Source organism: Manacus vitellinus, unplaced genomic scaffold (genome assembly GCF_001715985.3).
Source record: "Manacus vitellinus isolate BGI_N305 unplaced genomic scaffold, ASM171598v3 scaffold_8_pilon, whole genome shotgun sequence".
Taxonomy (NCBI): Eukaryota; Metazoa; Chordata; class Aves; order Passeriformes; family Pipridae; genus Manacus; species Manacus vitellinus.
The window spans coordinates 19,652,710-19,669,642 of NW_021940864.1; the positions used below are offsets into that span (position 1 = coordinate 19,652,710).

The 16,933-nt window shown below is 40.8% G+C and overlaps 1 protein-coding gene across 2 annotated transcripts in view; it reads right to left on the reverse strand.

Moving 5' to 3' along the window:
* Positions 1 to 386: 386 nt before the first annotated feature.
* The window catches only part of RASGRP3 (RAS guanyl releasing protein 3), a 48,194-nt gene continuing 31,647 nt past the window's right edge, over positions 387 to 16,933 (reverse strand). For both annotated transcript variants that reach the window (XM_008932777.2, XM_018085370.2), the window contains 8 exons: positions 15,825 to 15,902; positions 11,794 to 11,910; positions 9,478 to 9,593; positions 8,565 to 8,712; positions 5,053 to 5,089; positions 2,443 to 2,568; positions 1,609 to 1,973; positions 387 to 1,101 (listed from right to left, as the gene is read on the reverse strand). In XM_008932777.2, coding sequence (XP_008931025.1) covers positions 1,093 to 1,101; positions 1,609 to 1,973; positions 2,443 to 2,568; positions 5,053 to 5,089; positions 8,565 to 8,712; positions 9,478 to 9,593; positions 11,794 to 11,910; positions 15,825 to 15,902 — 996 coding nt within the window. In that variant the 3' untranslated portion in view covers positions 387 to 1,092. The remainder of the gene's footprint in view (positions 1,102 to 1,608; positions 1,974 to 2,442; positions 2,569 to 5,052; positions 5,090 to 8,564; positions 8,713 to 9,477; positions 9,594 to 11,793; positions 11,911 to 15,824; positions 15,903 to 16,933) is intronic.

Genomic DNA, 16,933 nt, shown 5'->3' on the forward strand with positions numbered 1-16,933 from the left:
TGAGTGGCTTTAGTCAGAGCGTGTGCTCTCTGCCCCCCTGCCCTGTTTTTGTGGGAAGATAGGGTAAGAAGACTAACACGCGTGTACCAATATGGAATGTATCTTTCAGGGTTGATTTTGGGCTGTTTTATTTTGGTTTTCTCTCTTTTTCCAGATGAAGGCTGTGCTCCTTCAATAACTTAATGCTTCTGCAAAAGGCAACTTCAAACCTGCTTCCTGGACCATTATAGATTCAGATGCTAGATCTTACATTAGCGAACTGCTAATTTGGAGGTTGCTCTTCAGTACATTTAGTCTTAACATGTACAGGTTGCTAACCAGAGAAAACTATCACATACACATATATATACACACACACACTTAAAACTAAAGTGTTTATTGCATGCTAATGTTACCATAACCAGTGCTGGCAAGATGACCCCTCTCTATTGCGATGTAACCAGACAAACACATAGTGTCTTGGAATTCCTTCACTTTCAGCCACATGCTGCCCATTTGAAGGATCCCTAGTCTGGTAACTGGTATCACTATGCTGAACACAAATGCATTCACTGTAACAGCATAAACAGGGTCAAATTTCAAAACCCCAGGTGCGCAAAGAATTTCAGTATAGAGGACTTTGTGAAAGGTTTTCATCTGAGATTTAATCAACATACACACCTACTTCTTTCCTTAAATTATCATTGCAAGCCTCTGGAAAGGAGTGTTATTGAACAAACTTAGATGCTTGGCTTCTGTCCTCACCATTGTTGTTGCTGGCAGACATACCGAAATGATGCAGTACACTTAAAGGGGGCCAAATATATCCTCACTGGCGTGTAGAGGAAGTTTCCACAGAAGTCATACAAAAGAAAACACTGAGTGCAGAGATCCATTCTGCTGTGTCTGTGCAATGTTCATCCAAATGGTTTACTCGTGAGAAAATAAATAGTGCTCTATAACACCTTTCAGCTAAGAAAACAGGCAATGGTTGGATTCAAAAGTACGAGGTATCGGAACACTTCTCATGGCCACATGTGGTCTATGACAGTCCACCAATGCTTGCTGTATTACAGTTGTCATCTTCAGTTTTCTGTGCCTCAGGGTGAGCAATCAGCTATCCTGTAAGCAAAAGGAAATAGGCATTTACATGCTGGCAGAAGAGGTCAATAAAAACCTGAGGCTTTGGAATTATAAACTTTATGGGTGACAACAACAGAAATCAGACTAATATGCTACCCTATCCTAGACCCCTATATTTATCAGAATGGTAATTGTTGTGAATCTAACATGAGCCCCAGAACTGTGCATTGCAAGGGTACAACAGTACAGAATTTGGCTGCATAACTACCAGGCTATTTTAATGATTTTCAAAATGAAAAGTACCCAACTCCTAAAAAGCACATACTGACACCAAAAACCAAACTCCCACTTACAGTGTTACAGTAAATGTGCACTGCAGTGAAGAAAATAGGTAGCTGTGGATGATTCAGTATTCTTCTGACAGTAACTTATGCAAGAAGCAATGACAAATTTGAATGAAAAAGCATCCTGAAATCTATAAAATAACCTTATGAGACTTCAGACTGTAGCAGATTTTAAACTGTCTTGGCTTCTTCTGGAACTCACCTCAGATTCTTGTCTTTCTGGCAGGGTTTCTATTCCATTGTGATCCTGTATATGTTGTGGGGCCTCAGCTTCTAGCTCTACATCAGCCTGTGTGCTGGGCTTTTCGTTCTCCCACTTCGCAAAGCCTTTGTTCTTCCCAGCTTTTCCATGGAATTTGGACTTCATTTTGGGGAAAGTATGGGAACCTGAGTCGTTCCAGCCTGGCTCATGCCAGAGTGGTTCTGTCTGTGTTGCTTGGCTGGTGGTCACCCTCTGCAGCCGCACTGAGATTTTTCGTGAAGAGCCAGTGACTAGAGTTATAGCTCTGCCATCAAGGTCCTGGTGTTCTGCAGCAACACTGGGAAATTCAAATACTTCATCTTGGACTGAAAGAGAGGGTGGAATCCTTTATTTGAAATATTCTGCTTCAAGATCTTTACAAAAGGATAGCTCAAGCCTGGGGCAGGGAGGTAACTATAGGAAGCAGCAGTGTAATTAGCAATATACATATGCTGCTTGGAAACTGTTTCTGGCCTTGTGTGAACATATTTTTTTCTCTCACCATCTGTATGCTCAGGGGTAAGGCAACACTAGAATTGTGCCCTATGTCTCCTTGATCCTAAGTGACAAATAATGAGAAATGCAATTTCATTTCTTTTCAGCTGGGACAGGGGTGCCATTATGGAGGATAGGGATGCTGTAATCTAAGCACTACACACAAGCCATAGTGCAGTGGAAAGTACATGTGCTACTCTGGGTGTTGATACAAAGGAAAAATTAAAAATGGCAGCAGGGACACTGGCCATTAGAGGGGATTCCAGAAATGGTTTAAAATACTAGCAAAATTGCCCTCACCTGGAGGCAGAGATGGACTGCTAGGCAGAGAGCCATGGTTACTGCCTACTGAGGTTCCTCTGGAAAATTTCCTGCATGCCAGCACAAGCAGGTCTCTGCATTGCTTATGACAGTTGGCGCCACAATCTGTAAACAAAGGAATTGTCAAATCACCAAATAGAAAGCCATAACTATCTGGTAATCCCCTAGGGCTATTAGCAGACAGATACCAGAAGATACTTTGAAGGAACAAATAGTTTGACAGAAGGTGTGAAGGGAGCTACAGAAATGGATCCTTTGGTGTGAAGGGCATTACAAAAAAAATGGATCATTTTCATTACAGCAATTAATAGAAAAATGGCAGCAGAAGGGAAGAGGGGGGATGATATTTTAATCAGAAATTAGTCTCAAGAAAGAGATGTGGAATCACTGGTATGATCATGTGTATGCCATGCATAAAACTTCTGCTCTACTGCATGAATCTCCAAAAAAGGGGGGGGGTTTATTTGTTTGGTTGTTTTTTATTTGATCCAGCAGGCCCATTATAATAAACATGTCTGATCAGAGGACACTCGAGTGTCCATATCTCGAGCCTCTAGAAGGACACCTGGAGGTCAGTGTAGACCACTGTAGGTTAAAACTAGTCTAAGTGGCTCAGTAAGCAACGTTAGCACAGAATAAGCTCTCTGGATATGTATCATCCACCTGGATTAAAATGGCTGAGTGCCTGCACACCTAGCCTCTGCTGGGATTTGCATCACTAGAGATACACTCATCACTAGGTACAATTGTCTGAAATGTGATGGCAGTATGGATTTCATCTGCAAGAAATGGCCAAAGGGTGGAGAATGTGCCCAAAACACAGGCTCTCTCTCCTTTTTGCCCCTTTCTGTTGTTTGAAAATTTCCATCTTCCTTGTTTCTCTGTTGCTCCTCCGTAGGCCAGTTTTGTTCTTGGTGAGCCATTGCCAAAGTACTGTGCTTATAACTCTGCTATAAGAACCATTTTGCTCAGGGCAGCAGCTCTAGCATGATGGGTGAGAGTTCTGGTTTCTGCCATCACCTTGTTCATATGACTAATACAGCAGTGCCTGTCTAATTGTAATTTTCTCTGTCCTAAAGGTAACACTCCCTTTGCCCTCCCGCCCAGATACAACAAAAATCTTTCTTGATGTGGAGGACCTCTTTTGTCACTTGCAGACCACACACTCAAGCTTTATCTCATTACCCACAGTGCTGGGGTAAGCAGCAGACATGAACAGATGAACTCCCCCTTCCTACTGTGTCAGAGCACAGTGTCACAGGTTCAAACAGAAGACAATAACTCTCTACTCAAAGGCCAAAAGTGTCCCTAATGGTTGCCACACTCCAGTGCTGCATATGGAACAGCTGGCAGCTGCTGCAACAAAGGACAGGCACCCCTTATGCTTGACTACTTTAAGATCTGAGCGAGCAGCTCAGCTCTCTTACTTTCATGCTCCATTGCCTATAATTTTGACTGTACAGAACCACTTTTGCTCACTCTCCACTGGGCCGCTGTTACCGGCAGTGATGCAGGACGAGCTCAGCTTTCAGATCTCAAGCTGAGTTTACAGGTTGCTGTGACAAAACCTTATCTTCCTTTCCTCATCCTAGTAGTAAAACTACGGAGTGCAACCAGCCCTTTTGAAGCTATGCAGATGACAGCGATCAGGAATAGCTGAATTACTTATGTTGATTTAGCCACTGACATTTCTCCTACCCCTGTCTCTGAAAGAGAGTTTCATGGGTGGAAAGAGACACAGGAACACGGTGTATCTTAAAAACCAATACCGCAAATTCTTAATCCTTCTTGAAGTAGGACTAAGGGAGAAGAGTACATACAAATATGACTATGAAGCCTCAATGTGAATGTTCCCCTGTGAGTAATTGAGATGCAGCTACAACAGTGCCCTTCAGCCAGAGCTGGGCTGTATGAGAAATAAATAGTTCCAGGATTTTAAAGCCAATGAGGACCACTAAAATGTCCTTTTTGGTCTGACCTGCTCAATATGGTGTCAGTATTGCAGAAGAAATACAACATGAAGGTAAGGGAGAGGGACGTAAGAGCTCTAGGAATTTTTTTTAAGTTGCATGTCTGGAGAAAATTCTGTGTTGAGATCTGCTGGACAGTCTAGGAATTAAATATTTCTCTGTTTCTAGCTCAGTCACTATGGCAAGACCAGTTAGGCTTCATTACAGGCACGTGAATGTACATGAGAAAGTGTTGCCAGCAGGCTTTTCCCTGACCTGAATCTCAGGGATATGTTTCAGGACCTCTCGGTGTTAGAAGAGAACACTCTTTTTCCAAGTGTTTTCCAAGTTTTCCAAGTTGCAGGGTCTTTATTGGTAGAAAGTGACACCTCATGGAGTCAGTGGCTGCTTTGGATCTTTAGCTCACAGAACTTGTGTGTTCCTACTCAGTGCTATTTTCTCTAACGCAGTAAGAACATACTCTTCATAGTGTACCAGCAGTGACTGTTCATGGACAATACCAAGAGTAGATGCAAGATTTGGTTGACCATATGTCATTTTAGTTAAAGGTATGGTTGAATGACTTGTGCTAAAACCCACCACCTATAGCTTGAAAAAAATCCATGTAATATTTATTTACCTTTGCATTTGTAGCCTTGTTTGATTATACCCCAGAGCTGCAAAGGAAGACAAAAGAACGTCAAGGAATCAGAAAAGAAAGCTGGAAGGAAAACAAGGTCACAATGAGGAAGTACCAATGGCTACAAAAGCACAAACAGGATACAACTGCTCTTAACACCCTTCCTGTTAGGCAGACCTCCCCCTCTAATTGTGATAAGACTTGTGTGGCTTCTCCCTTACTTCTGCTACTTATTAGTAGTAATGGGACTACCAGGGGAGGAGAGACACAGATGACATTTGCTTCCTGGAATGGATGAAAAATTGCCATCATATCAAGCTTAGTGAAACCAGTAGAGCACATTCTGTTTCTAGGCTCACTTAATGTTATATGCAGGAGAATTGCCAGAGTACATCCATTCTCTAGATACATAAATGACCTATGACATTCAAACACAGCAGACAAAAATTCCACTGGGGATAAAAATTAGGTTCTTAGTTCCCATACTGGTTCCCAGCACACCTAGCCATAACAATCTGATTTGCCCACATGACTTTTCCCATTAAAAAAAACCCCATCAGTTGAAGAATGAAACAGGCAGAAAAGCCACTAAATTCCATCTTTGCCTCCCCTCAGAAGCTGTATTGACATACATAACAACCAAATGCTGAACTTCTGAGGGCAGTGTGTGTGGTCCCACTTTTGGGAAGCTTTCACTGCAATATGAGCAGGATTGCTTGGAAGTATGAAAATTCCCTAGCAAATTGTTTTCTATACACTCAGAAGTGCTGTATCTATAGCCATGGCATTATAAAAATAAACATTTCCACTCTGAGAGGCAGAGAGAGGAAAGGGCAATTTTTCTAACTCTAGCATTAAGGGAAAAAAACCTGGGGACCGTGGTGTTTATTTTTCCTGAACTCATTCAAAACATTAGTAAGGAGGGTGAGCACATCCTGGCAGCTGAAACTGAATGTAGCTCCTCAACAGATTTATAAGAATCCATGCACAGAGAGTAGGTCCTGAATATGGTCATTAAAGAAAGGTTCAAAAAGAAGAGCTGGAGAACATTCAGAATACAAAGGAAAGAGTAAAATAAACAGAATGGAAAGATTCTGGGGGAAAAAAACATCCCATACACTGCCCAAAAGAATTTGCAAGGAAAAATGCGGTCCTGAGGAAAGCAAAAATAGATTAGACAAGGTGGAAGAATGGTGAACAAAAGAACAGAAAGGACAACAGTGGAAAGGGTCCACAGAAAGCCTGCTGCTTGTTCTTCTCCTGCTAATACACAGTGAATGCAGTTGCTGTGGTCAGGCAGTGACAGTGGAGTACCCCAGCCCTTCTTGAAAGAGCAGCAATGACCTATTTTCCCAGGTCTCTTTTACAGGATCACTGTAAAAGGTGTGGATTGTTATTTATTTAATTTAAGCTCTAATCTGTTCCCACCAAAGAGATTTTTCCTCACCTTCTTAGCTCTGTACCTTCCTCCTACTCAAATTTGGCATCACTCTTGTGGTTACCCACCACAGTGAAAGCTTAGCTGAAGTGTCATGTCATGAATTGTGACCTAAAGTTTTGAATCTGTCTAACGCAGCTCTGCTGCAAACCTGGCTTGAGCCAGCTCCAATGTAAGAGGATATGTGCAAATTCAGATCATAAAGCTTAGGGGGATGGCCGGTCACCTACCCTGCCATGTGGTGCAACTCAAGCTGTGGGACGGAACTGAGACTGGCCATGGGCATATCAATTTTGTGCTGCTTAATGGCATTAGGTTTAACTTGACCTTTAAAGTTCACATCGTTTTAATAACTGTGTGCATTGTGCTGTCATGTCAATTCATCCTGCAGCACAGTCAGCGCAGATTATTTTGACTGTGAATCAGTGCATCAGCTTGAAATTAGGTTTCCACCTGCAGATGAGCAGCACTGAAATACACAACAAATACGCAGCAGATTTTTAGTCGGTTCCTGTCCTGTCAGTCCAACTCATCCACAGAACAATGCCAATGACTTCAGTGAGTTGACAGGAAAAATGACCTTATTTCCATTTCCTGTACAATCCCTTACTCATTTGTATTCTTGCACTGGGTGTAATCAGGGAGACGTGAAAAATCCAACAATGGCCAATTAGCAAACTGATGCAGGAGAAAAATATCTGGTGGAAAGGATGTTACAGGGCAGTCCTCAGGCCTTGCTTTGTTATGGAAGCCTTCCAAACATGAACACAATGACGTGTTCCCAAGGCTGCAGGCAGCCTGACTCTATAGGCTCTGGCCAGTGACCGGCCCTGCCCCTTTGGTCTACTGGAGCTGTCAGCTCCAGAGCCCACCACCACACTCCTGAATCAGCACTGGCCATGTCACCTCCAAAGCTTTGGCAGCTATAGCAGAAATATGTGGAATTCCCTCTTGCCCATGGCCTTGATCAGTGGCACCAATTGCGATAGAGACCACGAGAATCTGGACAAGACTAACACGTTGCAAAAGAAGCGAGTGGAAGATGGGAGCATGGACAAGAGCAGGAACACCAGAACTGGTCTGAAAGGAGACACATTTCTGCACTTATCAATGCTATTGCTGTTACTTTCAACCATGAAGAAATATTGCCTAGTGGAAAAGTTCATGGAATAAAGCTGGGGATTTTGCCACTGATAGCAGAGACAGATCCATTCTGGAGAGCAGGGACACGGTCTGAGTTCACACCCTGTTATGTGAGCCACATGTAAGCAGAGGACATGGCCCTCTGCCCTTATTGCTTTAGCTGAGAAAAATGTGGACATTTGATTTCAGGTGAATGTGTCCATTAAAGTAACTTTTTTATCGTAGAAGTTCCTTTTTCTTTACTATACTTGGTTTGAAGCAGAAAACTCAGAGGAGGTTTACAAGCAACACAAATGTCCACAAAACCAATCATTTCCCAGCTATGCACAGAACATTCTAATAAGTGGTATCTGGTAAGTTATGGCTGAGAGGAAAAGCAAATTATAAAGACCCAAAAAAAAAAATTTTAAAAATTCCAACTGTTGGAAGCACTTTTTGATTTCTTTACCAATTAGATCTGTTAATTCAATAGAGAAAAAATTAGGGCTGTTACAGCCATTCAGAGAATTATGAACATAGCTATGTTGCCATGTGCAATTTCCTGAGAAGGAGTGGTTTTTGCCTCATCTGCATCCTCTGTTCCAGACATCCATTTTCCCTTGAGCTTGTTTACAAAGGAAATCAAGCCAAATTAAAGAACTTAAGATAAACCAAGTAAAGCCATTCATAGAGTCTCTAATATCCTTTAACTAATGTAATTTTATTTCCCCCACCCCCACAACAGAAATTCTTACAAATGCCAGTATTCAGAAACAACTAAATCAAAACTGGATAGCACAGCTAAAACACGAGTACGTGTTTGGTGCTTCTAAATGCCATGAGATATTATTTGGCCAAGGGACTTTAGCAATGTGTGGAGCCAGTTTCACCCCATCTACATTAAAGGGTAAAAATTGGTTTTAATATATGCTATTATTAAAAACATACTTACAAATCCTGCACAGTGCTCACAGAAAGTTGGTTTAAGATAGGTCATTTCCTGAAAGTTATGAATAAACCCTGGTCCCATTTTACACTGGAACTGTGATTTAGCTCTCAGAAAGTAAGCCATCATTTCTTCTTTGCTTATAAGACCATCTCTGTTAGGGAAATAAAAAGTAGATTAGATCTGTCACTGCTCAATGCACTGTACATTTCAGTTTTCTCATTGCAGAAAGCATGCAGCACACAAAGCACATTCTTTGAAAGAGCTGCAACAGTCCTGGCAGGAAAAAATCATTAGAACCTTTGTGGTTCTTATCTTTCTTTAAACAACAAACACTGAACTTACAGCTCAGACCTTGTTTTCTCACCTGTTCATGGTATCAGAGCACAGGCCAGGCCATTAAATGAAGGATTTTGACTTACTGCTCACACAGACCAAGAGGTTATGCCTCTGACCAGGAGCCTTCACAACCAGACATTCTGGACAACAAGAATTATCAAGCCCAACTGCCTAGAAAATATATGTAACTCCTAGAATATTTATTACCCTCTCTCTGCTACATACACTCATGTTCCTGTACACAACTTATTTGTTTCATCAGTCTGATACCTGGTCTGGATACAGAATTTTCACTGTAATTTGGCAGTACTCTAGGGTTTTGACCCAGTCCCAGCAGGAATTCTTCATTAAGCTATTACATAAATTATTTTAAAGTACCAGGTACAGCAGGACTCCAGCCTGGATGGACTTAAAGAACTGATTACAGCATAAGAATTTAAATGATAAGAAAATTCAGCCTTCAGTGGTCTTGTCAGACACAAGAAACTTGAGAGGTACTGTTTCTTAAATATTTGGTTTCCATGAGTTTTTAAATTGAGGAAAAAACCCCAAACCACCATAAATAAATCTCCAAACTTACTGGTCTTTGTCCAGCACACAGAAAGAGTCCAAAAAGGGAAAGTTGGCAGCTATACTTTCAAAGTCCTCCTGAGAAATATAACCATCGTGGTCGTGATCATAGTTCCTAAAGACAGACTGGGAAAAGAAAAAAGGATTGTTGTACTAATATCTAGCCTATCCTGAATCTATAACACCTTCTTCAACCATGTAATTACATGGTTCTGATGCACCCATATTTATTGGACTCTTGGGGAAAAAGTGGCTAATTTTTAAAGAAAACTTGACCTCAGTATTTATCTAGTGATGGTCCTCCACAGCTCTTCACACATAATTGTTCTTGCTTTATTTTTCTTCTTTATTGGAAATGTCACTAAAGTATACTTTTTAATCACAAAAAAAAAAAAAAAAGAAAGAAAGAAAACAACACCAACACAACAGCAGCTTTCCCATGAGTATTGCAGATGGTTTTGACTTCACTACTAGTTGGTCACCTCTACTGTGTCACATTACTCTTTCGGTCTGATTTGTTTACTAATACTTTGACCTCCAGATCACAAGCACTTTGGATCTAACAACCATTCCCTTCCATCAAACCAGTCCAGTTCATCACTAAGCAAAAACAGATACAGGATCAAATTTAAAAGGTCACATAAAGTGATGGAAACCTTCTTTAGCTGCTGAAGAATTACTACATTCTGTCTTACTGTTTGCAGAGATGTGCAAGGGATGTTAAAGCTACAGCAGTGTGATGCTAATGAGAAAAACATGAGTGTCAAAGTCAACATGACTATTTGAAAGACATATTGTGAAGTACAAACTCTCTCATTAGATTAAAATTTGGTTGACAAAACACTAAATTAATTTACTGAGACCTCTGAAAGGTGTTTGCATTATCCTTATTTTAACAAGAACCCAATTAAACCAATTTCTAAGTATCTTTCAAAAGACCTGTAGCGGATGACTGGCAGACCTCAAAAATGCATCATTAAGAAGGAGCCAAAGCTACCCGAGTAGCATTCAACACTTTTTGTAATAAAACCAATGCCTTAAAGCACAACTCAAAGCGGCTAGTAAACAGCAAAAATTGGTAAAATGAAAACAGCTGTACAGAGTGGTGTGAGCCCTTTAGTAAGTAGTACCCACAAAAGCCCCAGACCATGTTTTAAGCCTGTCAGACTCAAGATCGTACATCCTGAACCAGGCCAAAATTGTGAAATGGGGTACCACATTTCCCCCACCCATAGGAACAAGCACAACCCCCCACCCAGCCATTCTGGAAAGGTTAAGGGGTTGTGACAGACTTCCTATTTAAACAAGCTATCAAAGAGAGGTTTGAATGTGGACTGATTTTTATCAACACATATGGCACTGAAAAAAGCAATACAGGAACAGCATGTGCATTTCTGGCATCCCACATTAAAAGAAAAATTAAACTTTTTTAAAAAAAGATCATGTACAGAAAGCAAACTACAAGACATATTTGAAGTCTGAGTGAGAGAACTAAGACTTTGTTCAAGTTATGTTAACAACATAGCCCTAATTAATGATCTGTAGCACAGACAAGGTCAGAATTTAATACTTCCTCTCAGACTTAGTTATTAATTTGTAAAAAGCAGAAGGAAATCTTGCTTCATTATCTACAACACATTCCTGATACATCTACGTGCTGCTCACGTCACTAAAAGTCCCTTACACACCAACACAACAGCACTCATTCTCTCCAAAGGATTCTGGCAGTGTTTGGTTTTGTTTGCATTAGCTAACACAACACATCACCTTCCAAACTGAAGCTGGAAGATCCCAGATAGAATTCTGCAAGAACTCATGTCCACATTTTTAAAGTGACACCAAGACAGTGTTATCTTTATCATATGTAACATGCTCCGGACAGTCAAATAACAGTATGTCAAAAATCAGAACTAGGGTTTCTGGAAAATTTCTCTGGACCTATTAATGTGTGAGACCTTGTTTCTGAATAGTTTTGTTTCTAGTAGTCTGTTATGAGACATGAAGTGGATGGCTAAAGCTGGAAAAAAAGCAACTTTGTCCTTCAAATTTATATTTGCTCTACAAACCTACTGAACAGCAGCAACATTTTGAATGCTTCTCAAAGTCTGCTCCTTTGCATCCAGAAACCTGTTTACTAATCCCATTGCTGATTACAGGAATAAAATAAATATTTCTGAATGTATTAGTAAGGGCTCAAATTTGTTGTCACGTGTCTGAAATTCACCCCAACCATAACAACTTCTTGATAACCTTGAAAATTAATTATAATGACGAAAACATCAAAGCCATTGTCCTCTTTGACCAGTATATTATGCCAAATACTTACATCCACCAGTTTTCGTATATGTTTATTAATGACTGTAGGGTCAGGTTTTGGTACCACTCCAGATGCCCACTCCAGTGGCACTACTGGCTTGTTAGGGGTCGTCGGGGAGGTAGGCTGCTGAGAGATGGATCAGAACGCAAGGATTTTCAAATATGAATTAAGAAGTTCAATTTCCCATTAAAAGCACATCTAAACGTCAGAGCTACAACCACAAATTGCTGGAGTCCCCGTGCTGAAAAAATGTGCTTAGCAAAACATCAGTCAAGGTTTCAGAGGGTTGCTTGCCTCCACTAACAGCTTCAGCTGGGCTTGCTGTGGCACCTCGCAGCTGCACCACAAGCAGCAGCAGCACCCAGTGAGCTAAGAAGCAAACCTAGATTTTCCTCACAGGCGTCTCCAGACAGTTCAACAGCAACAAGACTCAGAGTAAGACAGAAGGAAGGAGGGTATCTGGACACAGCATCAGAAATATACAAGCCCAGAAACCTGCTTTTTCTCCTTCCCAGTAAAGCCCTGAGGAACTCTCCACCCCAACACAGCCTGCCCTCAACTCCCTGCCAGAGGGACTGTGCCCAAGAACCATATGAGGGACTGCCACAGACTGAATAAGTTAATGCTCTTGCTCTGTGATGCACCAAGAAGAGAGCAGGATGCAGAAACAGAGGCAGCACTGTGCTCAGCAATCCCACTGGTTTGTAGCTGAGGTGTGCCAGGATGCACAGCTTAATTCATTTAGACAGTCTGAGTAGAAAGGGGTTAACCTTTGACTTGCTCTGCAGATAACACCAGCCAGACTATTTTATTTTCAAAACAGCTTGGTCTTGACAAAACAGTAGCTGACAGCTCACTTGATGCACAGAACTCACAGCTCAACTCCCTCCACACCACTACAGTGCTTTGGGAGTAGCTCTGGCATGCAGCTCAGCTTTTTCAAGAGGAAAATGTATGACAAACCTGAACACAGTTTCAGGTAAGGATTCAAAAATAACCATTTAGCATGAAAAAAACTGTAAGGCGTACTGGCCTTTTTCTGCACTGCCACTGGACATCTAGCAAGTGAAGCAGTGTCAAGCAGAAAAAATTCAGCATGGTTTGGATCAGAAGGGGGAGAGTCCACAGTCTCAGAAGGCCCCAGTGTTAGCTGATGAGCAAAGAACCTGGGTCTCATCTATCACCCTTTAAATTGGTTGAGAGGGAGACAAGACATGTAAAGATGTTACAGTTATCATTGTGTATAACAATGGTATTGTAGGCTTTGACATCAAGATGGAAAATGGTCACAGCTGTATTTGGTTGGAAAAGAAAAGAAGGATTTGTTAGTGGGTTGCTTTATTAATTTGGCTTTTCCTTTTTGAATTGTTAGAACAGCTTTTATCAACGCCTCAATGGATTTTGACCCATACAAATGTGCACAAGTAAGTTTGGGAATAAAGAATACCTATATCAAAAGAATTTAATTGCAATAAGAAATACAGTGAACATGTATTGGCAGAATACAGCATTGGCAGAATATTTTAATTCTAAAATTAATGTTACCACACAGTGATGGACCAACATGCTGGTAGATGCTTTCGCTTTAAAAATATGCATAAATGCAGTAGTCTTTTAGAGATGACACTCAAAGCATCTGTATCAAAAGTGTCAGCATGGTGCTAGACTGCCAAGTCCTCACAGAGAGCTTTTATCACCTGCTGGTCTCAGTGCACAGTGGCAGAAAGTGACTGAACCCACTGGAGCCTTGCTCTTTCTTTTGGGATATTTCATTTGAAGCCTCATTCAATTTTTATGTTTTCTTTGACAATTTGCAATGAAAACTGCATGTTACTGCCCACTACCCAAAGAGAAATGTTGGTTCCTTCTATTTCACTCATAGGCTTATATGAACAATCATGATTTTATTTATGTATTTGAAATGCATGCTATGAGGAAAGGTGCTAACCAGCTGTCCAGATACTACTAAGCTGATTTTATTGAATGTTCAGAAACACTGAATCTGGTCATGCTGCTTGTGATTCACTGTATCTCCCATCTATTTCACCAGCACAGGGATAATGGGATTGTAGATTGAGAAAGCATTTTCGTCTGTGTATTTTGGCACTGACATAAATTCTATTGAAAAGCAAAAAAATTATCAGTGGCATAATTGCACTGGGCAGAGTTGTCTTATAGACCACAGATGTACTAGTAGGAACTCCCAACAAGAAGATCACTAATGTGGAGGGAAAAGCAGGACACTGTAACAGGGAGATGCTATACTACAGCTGGTGGTCATTCTTCAGTGTTATTTTAGGCTGCTCTACTGACTGAAGATTCTCCTCACGGTTTTAGCAGAAAGAAGGTCTTGCTCAAGTCCCTGTTGACAGCAGAATTGTATGCTAAGGGATTAGCTTCACTTTTGCCTTGAAAATGACTGCAGCAGCATGAGGCACTTCCTCTGTTGTGCACCTGTGTGGGAGTGGTACCATATAACAATAAATCAAGGAGCAGTTGGAGTGATATATCTGTGCTGCCACGTTGCCTTTGAGAAATTTTTCCACATACAAAAGCTCTGCAGATTCTTTCCCCTCTAATATAGCTTGTGTGCTTTGGCACTCCATCAAAGAGAAGTATGCTTCAAATAGTCCCGCTTCTGTCGATTCAGCTGCAGCTTTTTACCCATCAGGGTGCTGCAACAGCTCAATGTCACTGGTTATTCATTGATCCCTATGCAGAAGTATACCACAATTGCTTGGCACTGTTAAAGCTCACAGTACTGTTTGTATTGCTTTTGTCCTGCTTAAAGCTAAGGCTGGAGATCAAAGCAGCAACGTGATAATTTTCTTCATTTACAGTAGTGGCACATTAGACCTTCTGCAGCATATGGCTGTAACACTTCAACTTTACTAGCAGTAATGAGAGCATGAGGAATCCAAAATGATTGCAATAAATGGGAACTGTTGTGGTCAAATCATATCCAAAATGACCGGAGACTCAGTAACGAAATTCCAAGTGTTCAATCTGAGCTAGTGTTGGCTATGGAAATATTCATTAACTGTTGCTCATCATCATTTGAGGACACATAGTCCTCAAACTGGTCTCCAAGAATGATAAACTATCTTAAAACCCAGAGAAACCTTGTACTTGGAAATTAAAGGGTTCTGCTTCCTTGTTTGCTTTTAAGAATACTTCAAAACCTTACAAAGCACTGCAATGCATGACTTCAGCCTACTGGACTCTGCTCTCACACTCTGTGAAGCACATCTAGCCACCCTCAGTTTCTACTGGTAACAGACTCGAGAGGGCTCAGCCTGAGAGCAATATATGCTGGATATGATGGGTAATAAAAATGTTAATGCCTTGATGAAATGCTCAGAGGGAAGAGAAATTCCCAAACTTTGGCAATGGAAGAAAGAATAACACTTTGAGTGAAATTCAACTGGTAATTACGAGATTTGTCTGTATTCTCAGACTTGAAAAGAATAAAGAAAATGGCACCAATGCGGTATTATTTTTAGTTGCATATAACAAAAAAAAAGAGTAATGTCTATTGTGATGTGTTTGAACATTACTTGAGAGTCCAAGATACAGGCGATTATACTTAAACAAACAGCTTTAAAATATTACAGCTAATTATTTGCCTTACCTTAAACAAATCTTTTAATTCAGTGCCATTTTATACAAGTGCATAGTCAACCAGAAAATGAACTAAGAGTCACACAATAAGTAGCTAATGTTACTAAAGATATCTATACCTAAAGCAGAACTCTGTTTTCAAGGACTTGCAGAGGTTTTGTTGAAAAGTAATTAATAATGAAGTCTGGCATGTTCCACTACTTACTTCTCCCAATGTGCACTAAAATCTATAAATAATAACTGTATTTTCTATACAACCATAAAGCTTGTATAGAAAACACTTGTATAGAATACACTAAAAAAAACCCCCACTTTATGTGAATATGAATAAGAATAACACATTAACCATCATTAAAAAATAGTCAGCTGCATGCAGACAAAATAAGCAGTATGTCAAAACGTAGTAAAAGATGACCTACAGATTTGGAGTTCCTTGGTTCCAGCACCAGTGAGAGCTTGTAGATATCATCCTCAGTGTGATAGAGGTCCAGAGACAGCTATGTGTAAGAAAGAGGGAAAACCAGTATTATTTATTAGACTGGGTTGAATATGACAGGCTTGTAAATAGAGATATACCTTCCACTGAAGCTAAACAAAAAGTTTTCCTACTCAGAGCTCAGTATGCATGCCAAAGCTGCATGCAGCTGCTGGAAAAGCAGATTTTTCAGAGCTAACATAACACACATATTGCTGCTCATGTCTGTACCGTGCTCAAGGCCTGTTACAACCCTCATCCTCACACTTTGAGGGGGGCTGCGTGCTGACCTTATGCAAAGAGGGACATTGGCCCCAAAGACCACCCTTATGCAAACCACTTTCTTCTAGCAGCTCCGTGGTCATGAGTTATCTCAGAGAAATAACCTGTTGAATGCAAAAACTTCAGGAAAATAGTTGTAGAGGGGCTAAGCTGGAAGGATTTCATATCGTATTCCAGTCAAATGTTATTCCTGAAGAAGGGTTATAGCACTGCAGCTCTTCTGCAGAGACCAGTCTGTGCAAAAAGCCCTTTTTGGAACACAGGGAGGGCACTGACACAGGCCTGTGAGAGGCAAGCTGGGTTTGCTACCGCTGTTGATGCAGCAAGGTGCTCCAGCAGGACCAATCCCATACAGCTCAGCCTGGCCTGCTCCTGATCTCCTCTCAGCAAGTAAGGCAAATTGCCTTTCAGGTTGTATTTTGAGATAAATGAAAGATTTTTCTTCCGTGTTCTCATTCTTTACCCAGAAGACTTATTGAGAAAAAAGAAGGGGCATAACTATGCTTTAAGTAGGGTGAATCTCTCTGGTTTTGCTTTGGCAGATGGATCTTGTGCTGGTGCAGGTCTGCAAGTAAATTCCTCCTCTTTTGGAGTGATAAAGGAGAAAAGTACTGCAGCTAGTGTTTTGTAATGAGAGGAAACAAACATTACATGTTTCCTGTGATCACATGCCTACATGAATTGGCTTTGGAGTAATTGATGTGATTTGAAGTTGTCATCCACCTTACAAACTCCCAGTGAAGCAAAGATTCTGTTAAAAGCATGTTCCTG